The sequence below is a fragment of the Capra hircus genome, unplaced genomic scaffold, assembly GCF_001704415.2.
Source record: "Capra hircus breed San Clemente unplaced genomic scaffold, ASM170441v1, whole genome shotgun sequence".
Lineage (NCBI taxonomy): Eukaryota > Metazoa > Chordata > Mammalia > Artiodactyla > Bovidae > Capra > Capra hircus.
The window spans coordinates 200244-217870 of NW_017189718.1; the positions used below are offsets into that span (position 1 = coordinate 200244).

Sequence of the window (17627 nt, forward strand, 5' to 3'; positions counted from 1 at the left end):
CTGTGAAAATATATGTTTAAAATTAGGTATCATTTTTAAACTTCTTAAAGTAGTGAAGGCCAGTAATTTTAAAAGATATTGTAAGAAGAAGCAATATTAATCATCTTTAAATGTAGCAAAATTGACTTTTATATAGTTCAGTGGTTTCTCAAACTGTGATCTCCATACCAGGAACATAAAACATCAGCTAGGCACTTAGTAATTCCAGTTGCTAGGCCCTACCCTAAACTTACTGAATCAGAAAATTTGGGAGTCGGAAATGATTTTTTAAAGAACTCCAGGACATTCCAATGCATGATAAAGTTTACGAACCACTGATGTTAAGGTACTGGATTAATAAGTTGTTCTCCTGTACCTTCCACTGATCTACTTAGATATGTTAACTAAGTGGAAAAACAACAACAACAACAGTGATTTTAAAGTTAGCAGGACTGCCAGATCAGAGCAGTAAATTTTTTTTTTCCTGATTTGTGCCAGATTGAGAAGAGAATCTTCCTCCCTGGTTGATGGGAATGATTGCACATTCCCTGGCGGGGAAGCAAAATGAAAAATCTGCTTTATAGCATCTGCAGTCAGCTAGATGACTGAACCTCCAGTAAGTATTTAAAAGCAGGGTTATATCAGAACCCTGAGGCTATTTTGCAGATAAGCCCGGGCGATGAAACATTATCACCTGGAAGGATCAACTGATTGATGGAAATATGTGCCCTCTCCCCCATTTTTCCTAAACACATCTCTTTAAAGCATCAGCTTCCTTCCCACTTTACCTCTGTGACCACACCTGCCTCCTGTTTGCCAGTTTCTAACGCAGACTCCTACATATTAGCTTTCCACTCATTTATTGTTCTCCCCTTTGCAGCCTTTTTCAGAGAGGCAACCGGGCTTGTTTTCTGAAGCAGAGACTTGTACTTGTCTCTAGTGCTGTTTGATTGTATATTGAAAATTCTTGTCTGTCTTGCAGTTTTTAGATCAAATTCTATTCTCTGTATGAAATTTCTTTCTATTCGAAGTCCTCAGCTTTTTTCTGTTTCTGTGTTCTAGAAACTACAGATGTACTTTAAAAAAAAAAGCAGTCAGATTTGCTTTAATACAATAATACATCTCACTTGATCTTAGCCAAAAGGCCGAGAAGCGATAATAATACATCTCAAAGATGAAAGAAAAGTATGTATATGCTATTACTCTTTTTAGTCCTCAAAGGACTAGGATATGCAGACTCGTTCAATAAATATACAGTAGGCATGTTTTGATAAGTATATCAACTATTTTTTGAAATTGCAGAATTTCAGTTTATCATAACATCTGTGAAAGTGAAGTCACTCAGTTGTGTCTGACTCTTTGCAACCCATGGACTGTAGCCTACCAGGAACCCCCATGCATCGGATTTTACAGGCAAGAGTAATGGAGTGGGTTGCCATTTCCTTCTCCAGGGAATCTTCCTGACCCAGGGATCGAACCTGGGTTCCCTCACTTTAGGGCAAACACTTTACCATCTGAGCCAACAGGGAAGTCCATAACATCTGTTCAGTTCAGTAGCTCAGTTGTGTCTGACTCTTTGTGACCCCATGAATTGCAGCATGCCAGGCCTCCCTGTCCATCACCAACTCCTGGAGTTCACTCAAACTCATGTCCATTGAGTCAGTGATGCCATCCAACCATCTCATCCTCTGTCATCCCCCTCTCCTCCTGCCCCAATCCCTCCCAGTATCAGAGTCTTTTCCAGTGAGTCAACTCTCCGCATGAGGAGGCCAAAGTACTAAAGTTTCAGCTTCAACATCAGTCCTTCCAATGAACACCCAGGACTGATCTTTAGAATGGACTGGTTGGATCTCCTTGCAGTCCAAGGGACTCTCAACAGTCTTCTCCAACACCACAGTTCAAAAGCATCAATTCTTTGGCACTCAGCCTTCTTCACAGTCCAACTCTCACATCCATACATGACCACATGAAAAACCATAGCCTTGACTAGACGGACCTTAGTCGGCAAAGTAATGTCTCTGCTTTGGAATATGCTATCTAGGTTGGTCATAACTTTCCTTCCAAGAAGTAAGTATCTTTTAATTTCATGGTTGTAGTCACCATCTGCAGTGATTTTGGAGCCCCCCCCCCAAAATAGTCTGACACTGTTTCTACTGTTTCCCCATCTATTTCACATGAAGTGATGGGACCAGATGCCATGATCTTAGTTTTCTAAATGTTGAGCTTTAAGCCAACTTTTTCACTCTCCTCTTTCACTTTCATCAAGAGTCTTTTTAGTTCCTCTTCACTTTCTGCCATAAGGGTGGTGTCATCTGCACATCTAAGGTTATTGATATTTCTCCCAGCAATCTTGATTCCAGCTTGTGCTTCTTCCAGCCCAGCATTTCTCATCATGTACTCTGCATACAAGTTAAATAAGCGGGGTGTCAATATGGGGCCTTGACGTACTCCTTTTCCTATTTGGAACCAGTCCGTTGTTCCATGTCCAGTTCTAACTGCTGCTTCCTGACCTGCATATAGGTTTCTCAAGAGGCAGGTCAGGTGCTGGTATTCCCATCTCTTTCAGAATTTTCCACAGTTTATTGTGATCCACACAGTCAAAGGCTTTGGCATAGTCAATAAAGCAGAAATAGATGTTTTTTTTTTCTGGAACTCTCTTGCTTTTTTCATAACCCAGCAGATATTGGCAATTTGATCTCTGGTTTCTCTGCCTTTTCTAAAACCAGCTTGAACATCTGGAAGTTCACAGTTCACATGTTGCTGAAGCCCGGTTTGGAGAATTTTGAGCATTACTTTACTAGCATGTGAGATGAGTGCAGCTGTGTGGAAGTTTGAGCATTTTTTGGCATTGCCTTTCTTTGAGATTGGGATGAAAACTGACCTTTTCCAGTCCTGTGGCCACTGCTGAGTTTTCCAAATTTGCTGGCATATTGAGTGCTGCACTTTCACAGCATCATTTTTCAGGATTTGAAATATCTCAACTGGAATTCCATCACCTCCACTAGCTTTGTTTGTAGTGATGCTCTCTAAGGCCCACTTGACTTCACATGCCAGGATTTCTGGCTCTAGATGAGTGATCACACCGTCGTGATTATCTGGGTCGTGAAGATCTCTTTTGTTTAGTTCTGTTTATTCTTGCCATCTTTTCTTAATATCTTCTGCTTCTGTTAGGTCCATACCATTTCGGTCCTTTATCGAGCCCATCTTTGCATGAAATGTTCCCTTGGTATCTCTAATTTTCTTGAAGAGATCCCTAGTCTTTCCCATTTGGTTGTTTTCTTCTATTTCTCTGCTTTGATCCCTGAGGAAGGCTTTCTTATCTCTCCTTGCTATTCTTTGGAACTCTGCATTCAGATGCTTATATCTTTCCTTTTCTCCTTTGCTTTTCACTTCTCTTCTTTTCACAGCTATTTGTAAGGCCTCCCCAGACAGCCATTTTGCTTTTTTGCATTGCTTTTCCATGGGGATGGTCTTGATTCCTGTCTCCTGTACAATGTTATGAACCTCCATCCGTAGTTCATCAGGCACTCTGTCTATCAATTCTAGTCCCTTAAATCTATTTCTCCCTTCCACTGTATAATCATAAGGGATTTGATTTAGTTCATACCTGAATGATCTAGTGGTTTTCCCTGCTTTCTTCAATTTAAGTCTGAATTTGGCAATAAGGAGTTCATGATCTGAGCCACAGTCAGCTCCTGGTCTTGTTCTTGCTGACTGTATAGAGCTTCTCCATCTTTGGCTGCAAAGAATATAATCAATCTGATTTCAGTGTTAACATCTGTAGACTATAATAATAATTTATTCTATTGGAAAGGCTGAGAGTTGACAAGGAACTCTACTTCAGTTCCCTATTTATTCCTTCCTTTCACCACATATTTGTACAAAAAAAAACTTTTATAATTATGTATTCATGTACTATATTACCTTTTTAAATAGCAAAAAAGGAATAAATCTGATGATCTGAAGGTTTACCTCATGGTTTAAGATTATTGGTATGTATTCAAAATCATTACAACTGCTGTAGATACCTGATAGTTAATTAAATACCAGATAGACAGCAATAGGAAAATTAAAAACCTTTAAGGTCCCCACTCTCATGGAGAGTATACTGTAATAAAATGAAATGTAACCACTGCTACCACATGCATGCTCAGTCATGTCCAATTCTTTGCGACCCCATAGATTGTAGCCCACTAGGCTCCTCTGTCCATGGAATTTTCCCGGCAAGGGTACTGGAATGCATTGTCATTTCCTCCTCCAGGGGATCTTCCTGATGCAGGGATCAAACCTATGTCTCCTACATTGGCAGGCGGATTCATTACAACTGAGCTAGCTGGGAATCACTGAAACATGTAACAAAAATAACAAATAAAAAAAGTTATGTTGTATAATAAATGGTGATCAATTTTACAGGAAAAAATCATGTAAAGGGGATGGAAATGGGGTTCAGGCTACAATGTTAAATCAGATGGTTCGCATAAGTTTCACTAATAAGGTGATATTTGATGAAGTCAGGAACCTGGAATTAAATGTCTAAGAACTCTAAAACATACCACGTAAATTACTGTGTTAGTTCTAAATCACTGACTTGACCTTATTGTCTTATTAAGCATATTAAACTCTCTAGAAGTTTAGTACAGAAAGGGAGATCTAGTTAACTGCTCATTTATTGAGATTTTCCTATATAATTTTGAAACAGTTCTGGTTCTCAACCAGTATTGACATTTGGGCCAGATAATTATTTGGTGGGGATGGAGGAGGGAGCTGGGCATCCCTGGCCTCTACCATTAGATGCCAGTAGCACACACTCTTACCTCCTCAGTTTTGACAGTCATAAATATCTCCAGCTACTGCCAGCTGTCCTCTGGGCAGGAAAATTGCTCCCAGCTGAGAACCACTGGTCTTGGCTTAGGAGGTTTTCTCAGACCTTTGATAACTGAGAAAGTAACATTGGCCTAATTTAGAGTAAAGCCAGACTCATCCAATTATTACCAAAAGAGGATTTTTTTCAACATGTCATTTCATGAGGTGTTAGTGGATGCTTAGTTGATCAAATACATTACTGTAGTCTCCTCTTCCACTCCTGGGAATTATCAATAAACAATTTATTTAACAAGCACGTATATTGCCTTTACTTTGAATAACTTTACAAATATTACTTCATTAATATTATAACAGCCCTATAATATAAATATTATTATTATCTTAACTTTACAGATGAGTAAATTGAAGCACAGAAAGATTAAGGAAATTTTCCAGGGGCTAGCAAATCACAGAGCAGTATTAGAAACATAGAAAGTCAAATTCTAGCATCTTTTACTCTTTGTCACTATGGTCTCAGCTATCTGTTTTAACTTGTAACTATGTTAATATTTATAATTAGCATTTTAAAGGTTCTGATATGTTTTGTTTTGATAGATTTAACAAATAAAAATGAAAGCAATATGCTCAGTAAAATTTAATTTCAGATAAACAAATCATTATTTAACATAAGGATGTCCCATAGAATGTTTTGCATACTTACTAATATAGTAAACAAATAATTCGTTCTTTATTTGAAATTCAAATTTGACTGGGCACCCTGTAACTTATCTGACAGCTCTTGCTTTAAAGAAAACTGTTTAATAGTGTTCAAAGAAATTTTTTCAACACTAGTTTGAGCAAGGAAACTTTTTCTTATTGGGACACTTAATATCCTAGAGAAGTTCCATGGGGCTTTATTCTAAGGACACTGGGAACACTTTTCAACTAGAGTCAATAGATTAGTTTGAGTACTTACTCCAGACCACAGTGATCTCTTGTTCTTTGAACTCACAGGGGCACTTAATCTACGCCACATGATTTCACACATAATTGTACACTTCTATAACTTGTTGACTTTTTCCCAAAATAATGTGTCAGCTTCTTAATGACAGGGACTGAGTATCATACTTCCTCCAAATCCTTCACTAAATATAATATTTATTATCAGCATACTATTTTATCTGAAAGATGAGTTATTTCTAATTAATAATTTATAAAGGGAGTCTGTTTTACCAAATTGCTAATTTAAGCATCTAGGGCAATACAGGGCCATAATCGGTTTAAAAGTATTTTGCCTCACTTTCTCAGGCTGGTGACCCTTCATTCCTTTGCTACTAACTTTCTGTTTTCATTTGTCAGCATTATTATTTTTTTTTTGATTCCCTAAAGAAATGTAACAATTTGGGGATCAAGTTTTTCTTTTCAAATTTGATGGTGGCAACACTTGAGTCATTGTTCAATTCAAACCATGAACACTTCCTCATATTCATGCAGGTCAGATTATTTCACAACAGTTGGTCATTTTGTTGTTATTGTTCCTCATTTTGGAAGAGGGAAGCAGGTGTCTTGCTTGTGCCAAATGTAATACTAGTGACACCAACAAAAGAGAGTCCCCTGGGCAAGATCTATTTAGGGGAAAGCTCTCAAATAATGAAATTTAATTTATTTGTTAAAGAATAAAAACTGATGACCTGGTAGGTGGCTCCATTTTTTCACTGCTAAGTGATTCAGCTGTGTTTAATTTCTATTCCTGTACCACAATCCTCAAAGCCCAGAGGAAAGAAGAAACACTTAACCCCATGAAAAGTGGAAAAACACTAGAGTCAAGTAGAAAGTCTCCAGCATCCTTGACTTTAATTTTTAGAACTACTTTTCCATCCTGAGCATTTACTATATGTTTATATTTTTTTTCTATAAATTAAACTTCTTGTCAACTTTTATATCTATTCATCTGGGCCTTAAAAGTAAGATATTAAAATTAACAGCTTGCTCTCTAAATGGATTTCCAAGTGCTATTGCAAAGTATGGCAGGTTTAACCAACATGTTCAATAAAAGTAGTCTCCAATTTTCTTCAATAAATTCAGGCATTGCTCACATCCTCAGCTAGATAGCAGTTGTTCTATCTTTATATTTTAGTTTATGCCATTGCATCATATGTTTTGCTAAATGTTTTAATACATGTGTCTTGAACACTAGCTTTTTAAATAAAATTGCTCAATCAAAACACTTTCTCCCTGGATTAAAAAGAGATTCTCTGATTTCACTAACAGTATATATTTCTAGTACTTGCCATATTTAATTTCATTGGCAATTAGGATTTTCCAATCTGACCTAATAAGTTCCTACATATAAGTACATCTATTCAAACTCTTGGAAAAATGTAAGTGCTACTCAGATCATTCATTTTTATAGCCTGTTATTTAAATCAGAAAAAAATGATGAGTGGTTTGACAGTTTTCACTTATATACACCAAAATATAATACACTTCAACTAGTATTTGGCTATTATGGACCTTAACATGCAATATGACCTTGGTCAGGAAAAGCGTGTTTGGTTTGCACAGAAACTTAATCATAAGAAGTCATAAATAGAATCCTTCTTTTTTTATTGCCCTTTTCTAGGACTAGGAAATACATTGCTTGTGGGACAGATAGGATATCAACAATGGGCCAAATAGAGTCCAGGGTTATCTCGTCCATGTGAAAACTGCTGCTGAAAATCGATATAATCTCTGCTCTACTGTCATGTCAGTTCCCACCCTCTGTGTCCCATTTGTCTTTTAGTAGAAGCTTAGATCTGTGTGCTGTCTCTGTGTGTCTCTCTTGGGCCAGATTATCAAAATGAATCATTGCCTGCATACCTCTTATATTTATATTTATTTTCCTGGTGTTGACTAGGTCTGATGAAATATGATTCTTTTGCATTTGATCCTCACTGCAGCAAGTAGCACCTAATTCAGCTGTGTCTGTCTCTTTAAAGAAGAGCAATACCATTTTGAAACTTCAATCTACTGTACAGCAACATTACAAACCATAGACCATGCAACCTGTCTTCATAGTCAATAGCAATTTTCCTTTCAGCCAATTTAATGGAATTTCATTAATCCCCAAATAGAAGATTTCTAGTGATTTTAACGTAGTTTTAATTTTGTTTTATGCATACTTAATTTACTGCTTCCCTTTTCAGATTTTTGTTAATAGAATACCCCTCCAATTCTGACCACTGAGGTTACATGTGTGTGTAGAGTAAGAAATGACAAATAATCCGTATTTTTTTAGAACTCTGCCTTGATACAAAATATTTATTCAGGAGAAACATTATGTTATCTATGAATCATCAGTAAGTCAACATTCTAACTTTGTAGTGGTTCATCTTGTAAAAATAAATCTTCTACGAGGTTACATAAATTCATCTTGAAGATTTATAAACATCAATATAAATATGTTGAAACTCTAATTACTGTTAATATTGATAGATCATTGTGAAGTCATTCTATCTATCCACTTAATACATTCATATGCAGAAGACAAATTGCTAGCTAAATCAAGACTTTGATAAATAAAGCATAATATTGCTTCATTAGTTGTTGAGAAATAAGCCTTTTGAGATATTACAGCTGCTATATAAGACATATTTTATAAATTGGATTTTTAATGAGATATTTCCAGTGTTCAAACCTTATAGTTGAAATAGTTCACAGAATTTGTGTTCATTCTCTCTGGAATACTTTGCCTCTTCCAAAGCTACTACTGACAAAGAAGGAAGAAAGGAAGGAGGGAGAGAAGGAAGGAAGAAAGACAAGTTCTGTAAGAAGTTAGGGTTAATTTATAAGCAAGTTCTATAAAACACATGCATCAAGTATTTAGGTTCAAAATATTATTTGTTAGTTTTACTAAAAAGCAATTCCTGGGAATATGTTCCTTTTTAAAAAAACGTTTATTTATTTTAATTGGAAGATAATTATTTTAAAATATTGTGGTTTTTGCCATACATTGACATGAATCAGCCACATATGTACCCCCATTCTGAACCTCTCTCTCACTTCCGTCCCCACCCCATCCCTCTGGGTTGTCTCAGTGTAGTGGCTTTGAGTGCCCTGTTTCACACATAGAATTTGGACTGGTCATGTATCTCACATCTGGTAATATACAGGTTTCAATGTCATTCTCTCAAATCATCCCACCTTGGCCTTCTCCCACAGAGTCCAAAAGACTGTTCTTTACATCTGTGTCTCTTTTGCTGTCTCACATATAGGGTCATCATGACCATCTTTCTAGATTCCATATATATATATATATATGTTAATATACTGTATTGGTGTTTCTCTGACTTACTTCACTCTGTATAATAGGCTCCAGTTTCATCCATCTCATTAGAACTGACTCAAATGCATTCTTTTTTATAGCTGAGTCACATTCCATTGTGTATATGTACAATTTCCTTATCCATTTGCCTGCCAATGGACATCTAGGTTGCTTTTATGTCCTAGCTATTTTAAGCAGTGCTGCGATTAACATTGGGGTACATGTGTCTCTTTCAATTCTGGTTTCCTTGGTATGTATGCCCAGCAGTGTGTTGCTGGAAGTTCTGTTTCCAGCTTTTTAAGGAATATCCACACTATTCTCCATAGTGGCTGTACCAGTTTACATTCTCACCAACAGTGTAAGAGGGTTCCTTTTTCTCCACACCCTCTCTAGCATTTTTTTTTTTTATAGCCGTTCTGATGGCAGCCATTCTGATTGGCATGAGATGGTACCTCATTGTGGTTTTGATTTGCATTTCTCTGATAATGAGTGACGTTGGGCATCTTTTCTGTATGTCTTCTTCAGAGAGATGTTTGCTTAGTTCTTTAGCCCACTTTTTGTTTGGGTAGTTTATTTTTCTGGTATTGAGCTGCTTGTATATTTTTGAGATTAATGTTCTGTCAGTTGCTTTATTTGCTATTATTTTCTCCCATTCTAAAAGCTGCCTTTTCACCTTGCTTATAGTTTCCTTTATTGTGCAAAAACTTTTAAGTTTATTTAGGTCCCATTTGTTTATTTTTGTTTTTATTTCCATTACTCTGGGAGGTCACAGAGGATCTTGCTGTGATTTATGTCAGAGAGTGTTCTGCCTATGTCTTCCTCTAAGAGTTTTATAGTTTCTGGTCTTACATTTAGAGATCTAATCCATTTTTATTTTATTTCTGTGTATGGTGTTACAAAATATTCTACTTTCAGTCTTTTACAGGTGGTTGACCAGTTTTCCCAGCACCACTTGTTAAAAGAGTTTGTCTTTCCTCCATTGTATATTTTTGCCTCCTTTGTGTTTGATAAGTTGTTCACAGGTGCCTGGATTTATCTCTGGGCTTTCTATTTTGTTCCATTGATCTATATTTCTGTCTTTGCACCAATGCTATAGATATGTTCCTTAGAGTTTCCTGTGCAAAAATAAAATTCACATTTTATCCATATTATTGAATTCTTTAAAACAAATATTCAAATGCCCTGTAACATTTTGGATTCAAATAATGTAAAACTTTATTCTCTAAAATAATTGTTTGAATTTTTATCTCTATAGACTTTAGCAAATTAGAAATTGTAAAGGTGATCTACATAAGAGTACTTCATTCAGAGATAATGCTATCCCATTAAGTAATCCCACAGAAGTTCCCACAATTGTATGCCACAGGTTTCCACACAGAAAATCCCACAGCAAACCATGATGACTGAAATCAATGGGGTTCAAGACTCTGCACACGAAGTATATAGGCTGCTTGGACAATTGAAAAATGAGGTCTATGACAAATCCATATTTCTATCCTTACAAGGACCAGAAACAATAGGTAGAGTTTTGTTTTCAAACCATGTGAAAATTCTAGATTTCTAGTCTAGATTCAAGTGTAGTTTTTTTTTTTAATGTCTCAATATATAGGGTCACTGAAATTTTTTATGACCAGAGATGTGCATATTTTCAAAGTTTGCATGTGCTCAGTTACTGAAATAAAGAAACTGGTGAATATAATAATTTTGTTTGAGGTGCTGTGATTCAATTCACTGTACACTGCTATAGAAGCCATTTAAGAATATCAGACTTTGATTACTTTCCATTATTACCTCTGTAGCAGTTTGTTTTTATATATGTCAAAAAATCTCCAATTCCTAATTGCAGAGAAAATTTTGCTATCTGGTTCACACATCTCACACAAAAGGTTTTCTACCAGAATTCAAGTAGATAATCAATTAGTTAGCTTCTCAAAGTAACAGAAGACTCCTTTTGTAATTAGATGTATCTGTGCCAAATCTGGCACTAATACATTTTATTAGACAAAAATTCTATTTTTGTCTCTTCATATGAAGCTTTAAAGGAATCTCATTAAAGTCATGAGTGTGTAGAAGTTAATATACAAATAAAAGGAGAGAAAATATACACTTTGTGGCTTTACATCGTAGGTTATTATTTTTTTCTTAAGAAATAGTCTTCAAAATGACAGGTAACACTGGAAAACTGTCCAGATCCTAAACTAGTGAATGATTAAACATAAAGTAATACATCCTTGAAATAGAAAACTTTTCAGCAATAAAAAGGAAAAAAAAATCCACCAATACATGCCACAACATAGGTGAACCTCAAAAAATATATGCACCAGTACTTTGGCCACCTCATGCGAAGAGTTGACTCATTGGAAAAGACTCTGATGCTGGGAGGGATTGGGGGCAGGAGGAGAAGGGGACGACCAAGGATGAGATGGCTGGATGGCATCATGGACTCGATGGACGTGAGTCTAAGTGAACTCCGGAGATGATGATGGACAGGGAGGCCTGGCGTGCTGTGATTCATGGGGTCGCAAAGAGTCGGACACGACTGAGCGACTGAACTGAACTGAAGCAAAAGACAGACAAAAATACCACTTACTGTACAATTCTATTTATGTAAACACCTAGTAAAGGCAATCCTATAGAGACAAAAACTAGTAGTTGTCAGGGGCTTGAAGTGGAAGAGGAGATTAATATAAATGGGCATAAGGATTATTTTGGGGGTGAATGAGGTATTCTGAAATAGAGTTTGGGTAATGGTTGTACAATGTAAAAAATAGTGATGCATATATTGAAACAGGTGAATTTTATTATATGTAAATTATACTCCAATAAATGTGTTAAAACATGGAGAGAGATGAATATAGACATAGATATATAGATACATTTAAAGAGAAAAATATAAAGCAATTTATGTTTTACTAAGAAATGATTGGATTATTTAATTTATAGATAGTAATGAAGATATCTTAAATTTGTTTTTAAAAAACTTTATGCCTGTTAGCAGTATATGTTGCTTCATTTTCACAGATTCTTTTCTGAAGTATTTATTCTTGAGAAATTAGAGTCAGGTGGAAAATAGGTATGGCTTCCAATTATGAGTTTTCCATCAGTTAGCTTTAAAACAAAATCTTTATAGATGCTATTAGAGGTGAAGGAAACATAGTGAAAATTTTGAGCTATGAGTTTATGAACCTTCTGATATTAGTTTTGTTTTTTTGCAGAAAAGGTACCTGTTCAAATTCCAATGATGAAGTCACCCTTGGACAAGATCCAACTGACTCCTGGGCAGGCACTGCCTTCTGGATTTCCTGGACCATTCATTTTTGCTGATAGTCTGTCCTCTGTGGAGACTCTGTTGACCAACATTCAGGTCAACAATATTTCTATAAACAAAATAAATGTAATACAAGACATTAGCACCTACATCAATTATTTCACATTTGAGAAATTAAAACAGATAAGATGAACTGTATGTCATTTGCTGTACTTTGACAGGGTTTACTGAAAGTAGCTTTGGATAATGCTCACATTCAAGAGAAGCAGATTCAACAAGAAAAAAAGGAACTGCGCCTGGAGCTCTATAGAGAGAGAGAAATTAGAGAAAACCTTGAAAGACAACTGGCAGTTGAGCTTCAAAGCAGAAGTAAGTTTAACAAGCTCACTATAACTGAAATAGTTAACATTGTGTTGGAAATATTTTCAGTAGTAATAGATATATTATATATTCTCAGATATATCCTGGAACTGCTGAAAAGGGCACAATCATGATAAAATTAAATCCCATACCCACCAGGTGGATGACCCACAAACTGGGGAACAATAATACCAAAGAAGTTCTCCCAGTGTTGTGAAGATTCTGCATCCCATATCAGGATTACCAGCCTGGGGATCTATAAAGGAACTGAGAATCCACAGGGAATCCAGCCTTGCAGGCCAGAGGGGTTTGATTATAGGACTTCCACAGGACTGGCAGTAAAAGAGACTCTAGTGTTGGGGAGCACAAACAAACTCTTACACATACCAAGACCCAGAGGAAAGGAGCAGTGAGCCCACAGGTTGTTCACTCACTGTCATGTTCAACTCTTTACAACCCCATGAAATGCAGCACACCATGCTTCCCTGTCCTTTACCATCTCCTGGAGTTTGCCCAAGTTCATGTGCATTGAATCAGTGATGCCATCTAACCATCTCATCCTTTGTTGCCCTCTTTTCCTCCTGCCTTCAATCTTTCCCAGGATCAGGGTCTTTTCCAATGAGTCGACTCTTTCCCTCAGTCCTTCCAAAGAGTATTCAGGGTTGATTTCCTTCAAGATTGACTGGTTTGATCTCCTTGCTTTACAAGGGAATCTCAAAAGTCTTCTCCAGCACCACAGTTTGAAAACATAAATTCTTTGGCATTCTGCCTTCTTTATTGTCCAGCTCTCACATCCGTACATGACTACTGGAAAGACCATAGACATGACTATATGGATCTCTGTTGGCAAAGTGACACACTGTCTAGGTTTTTCATAACTTTCCTGCCAAGAAGCAATCATCTTCTAATTTCATGTCCCCAGTCAACATCCCCAGTGATTTTAGAGCCCAAGAAGAGGAAATTGTCACTGCTTCCACCTTTTTCACCTTCTATTTGCCATGAAGTGATGGGACTGGATCCCATGATCTTAACTTTTTTAATATTGAGTTTTAAGCCAGGTTTTTCACTCTTCTCTTTCACCCTCATTGGGAAGCTCTTTAGTTCCTCTTCACTTTCTGCCATTAGAATGGTATCATCAGCATATTTGTGGTTGTTGATGTTTCTCCCAACAATCTTGATTCCAGCTTGAAGCTCATCTAGTCCGGCATTTTGCATGATGTGCTCTGCATATAAGTTAAGCAAACAGCGTGGCAGTAAACAGCCTTGTCATACTCCTTTCTCAATCCTGAACCAGTCATTTGTTCCATGCAGTGTTCTAACTGTTGCTTCTTGGCCTGCATACAGGTTTCTCAGGAGACAGGTAAGATGGTCTGGTGTTTCCATCTCTTTAAGAGTTTTCCAGTTTGTTATGATCCACATAGTCAGAACCCACAGGAGATTGAACAAAATCTACCTGCTAGTGTTGAAGGGTCTCCTGTGAAGGCGTGAGTTCACAGGGGCTTACCACAGGGGTGGGGGCACTGGCAGCATCAGACCAGGAATGCCCCCCTTGTCTTAAAACCCTTATGGAGTTCACTATTAACCCTAGATATGGAACTCATAGACCCCAAGGCTGGCTTGTCTCAGGCCAAACAATTAACAGTGAGGGAATGCAACTCCACCCATCAGCAAGTAACTGGTTTAAAGCTTTACTGAGCAAGGCCTTGCCCATCAGAGCAAGACCTAGTTTTTCCCATCATCAGTCCCTCCCAGCAGGAAGTTTGTACAATCCTCTTAGCTTCATCCATCAGAGGGCAGACAGAAGAAGCAAAAAGAAGCACAGTTTCACAGTGGCTAAAACAAAAACCAAATTATAGAAAGTAATTATGATGAAAAAGCAGAAAGTTATGTCCCAGGTGAAGTGACAAGGAAAAAAAAAAACAAACAGAAAAACAACTAAAAGAAGTGGAAATAGGCAACCTTTTAGAAAAAAAGAATTTAGAGTAATGATAGTGAAGATGAGCCAAGATCTCAGGCAAACAATGCAGAAGATGCAAGAAATGTTCACCAAAAACCTAGGAGAACTAAAAAGAAACAGAAATGAATAATACACCAGAAGGAATTTATAGAATAACTGAAGCAGAAGAACTGATAAATAACCTGGAAGAGAGAATTGTGGAAATCATTGCTCCAGAACAGAATATAGGAAAAAGAATGGAAAATGAAGATAGCCTAAGAGACCTCTGGGACAATATTAAATGCACCAACACTCATGTTATAGGGGTCCCAGAGGGAAAAGAGAGAGCGAGAAAGGACCTGAGAAAACATGAAGATATAATAGCTGAAAAATTCTCTCACGTGGGAAAGGAAATAATCAACCAAAGAAACCCAAGGAAGAACACATTAAGACACATAGTAATCAAACTGACAAAAATTATAGACAAAGTTAAAATATTAAAAGCAACAAGTGAAAAATGACAAATAACATACAAGGGAACTCCTTTCAGGCTATCAGCTGATTTATCAACAGAAATTCTACAAGCCAGAAGGGAATGGCAGAATATACTTAAAGTGATGAAAGGGAAGAAACTGCAACCAAAAATACGGTACCCAGCAAGACTCTTATTCAGATTTGATGAAGAAATCAAAAGCTTTCCAGATAAGCAAAAGTTATGAGAATTCAGCACCACCAAACCAGCTTTACAACAAATGCTAAAGGAATTTCTCTAGGCAGAAAACACCAGAGAAGGAAAAGACCTACAGAAAAATAAATCCAAAACAATTAAGAAAATGGTAATAGGTTCATATAATTACCTAGGAAAATTACCCTAAATGTAAATGGTTAAATGCACCAGCCAGAAGACATAGACTGGCTGCGCGGATGAAACCATGTGCATGTATGCACTTCCACTTGTTGACACCCAAGATTGTATGTAATTATTTATATTTTTGTTAATCATGTTCCCATTATGGCTTGCAATTTTAATTATCTTTTATTTTTTGTCTAGCTATTGATTGCAAAAACTGATAAATATCTTTCACTATTAAAAAAAAAATTCCTTATGTATGAAATGCTTACTCTTTGGCAAGAAAAGCACTAGATTCTGAAGGTAGAAGAAAAATAACACTCAGTTCCTATTCTTGAAAGATTTACATTTCAAAGGACTAGCACAACCAATCAATTAATTTTAAGACAAAGTGGCAAGAGCAATGATGTATTTATATATGTTTATATATAGAGAGGATTGTTAATTCAACTTGGTGCTCTGGGGATTTGATGGTTGAGGAAGGCTTTCTGATGCTGCCACTTGAATCTGAGTCTTGAAGAATCATTAAGCCAAGAAAGAAAGGACATGAAAGTACCTGAGTGATTTGTTCATTCTGCACCAATGAGCATGACTACACAGTCCATGGACTTCTCCAGGCCAGAATACTGGAGTGGGTAGCCGTTCCCTTCCCCAGAAGATCTTCCCAGCCCAGGGATCAAATCCAAGTCTCCCAAATTGCAGATGAATTATTTACCAACTGAGCCACCAGAGAAGCACAAGCATGGAGGCAAGAAGCCTCAAACATGGGGAACTATATGTTTTTTTTTTGTTTGTTTGTTTGTTTTTGTTTGTTTGTTTGTTTGTTTTTACTGTGGCTTTGACTTTTATAAAGTAAATGCTGAGAGAGGATGCAGAAAGTTGAGGCTAAATTATTTTTAATCATGGAAAATATTACTTTGGATTTTGACCTGTAGGTTATGGGAAGTATTAAAAGATAAACAGGGGAATGATCTGGCCTGATTTTAATTAGATAGAACACTCCAGTGTTGGGAATAGATTAGAAGAGGACTTAGAGTAAGGTTAGAAACAAGGAAGCTATATAAAAGGAGATTGCCCTCAACTAGACAGTGGTGAAGAGGACTGAAATAGGGTAACATATGCATACAAAAGGGAGAGAATGAAGAACTACTGTTCACAAATAGAAGTAACTTTCCAACAATGGGGAGACATTTGATAATCTGCAGACATGGATAATGAGACTAGCTTGTATCAAAATCGAAGAAAATTCGAAATTTTACTTTAACCAATAATTTCCTCCTCCTCCTTATAGTTTCCATAAAATACTATACAGCAGCAAGTGGTTATTGTGTTTTTAGCTTCTTTCCTTTCTTTGCTTAATCTATAGAATGATCACAAACCAAACGTTAAGTAAGAGTTAAAGAGTATAAAGGAGAGGCAAAAAAGGGAGAGAAAATTTACAACCCACATGCTGCTGCTGCTGCTAAGTCGCTTCAGTCGTGTCCGACTCTGTGCGACCCCATAGAAGGAAGCCCACCAGGCTCCCCCGTCCCTCGGATTCTCCAGGCAAGAACACTGGAGTGGGTTTCCATTTCCTTCTCCAATGCATAAAAGTGAAAAGTGAAAGTGAAGTCGCTCAGTCGTGTCTGACTCTTCGCGACCTCATGGACTGCAGCCTACCAGGCTCCTCCGTCCATGGAATTTTCCAGGCAAGAGTACTGGAGTGGGGTGCCAATGCCTTCTCTGGCAGTGATTTTACAGCCCCATAAGAAGAAAACCTGTCACTGCTTCTACTTTTCCCCTTCTATTTGCCATGAAGTGGTGAGGTCAGATGCCATGATCATAGTTTTTTCAATGTTGAGTTTCAAGCCAGCTTTCATTCTCCTCTTTGATCCTCATCAAGAGGCTCCTTAGCTCCTCTTCACTTTTTGACATTAGGGTGGTGTTATCTGCATATCTGAAGCAGTTGAAATTTCTCCTGACAATCCTCATTCCAGCTTGTGGTTCATCCAGCTGGTATTTCACATGATGTACTCTGCTTATAAGTTAAATAAGCAAGGTGACTAATCTGCTACTGTGAAAGAGTAGAAGGCAATTATGAATTATTATGATTAAGAGTCATAAAAGCACATTTCTTTTATAGGAA

At 37.0% G+C, this 17627-nt stretch overlaps 1 protein-coding gene across 1 annotated transcript in view; it reads left to right on the plus strand.

Moving 5' to 3' along the window:
* DACH2 (dachshund family transcription factor 2) overlaps positions 1–17627 on the plus strand; it is a 227359-nt gene that overhangs the window by 186694 nt on the left and 23038 nt on the right. Inside the window, exons 4-5 of the mRNA XM_018044696.1 lie at positions 12304–12452; positions 12578–12725. Of these exons, the coding sequence (XP_017900185.1) occupies positions 12304–12452; positions 12578–12725 (297 nt within the window). The remainder of the gene's footprint in view (positions 1–12303; positions 12453–12577; positions 12726–17627) is intronic.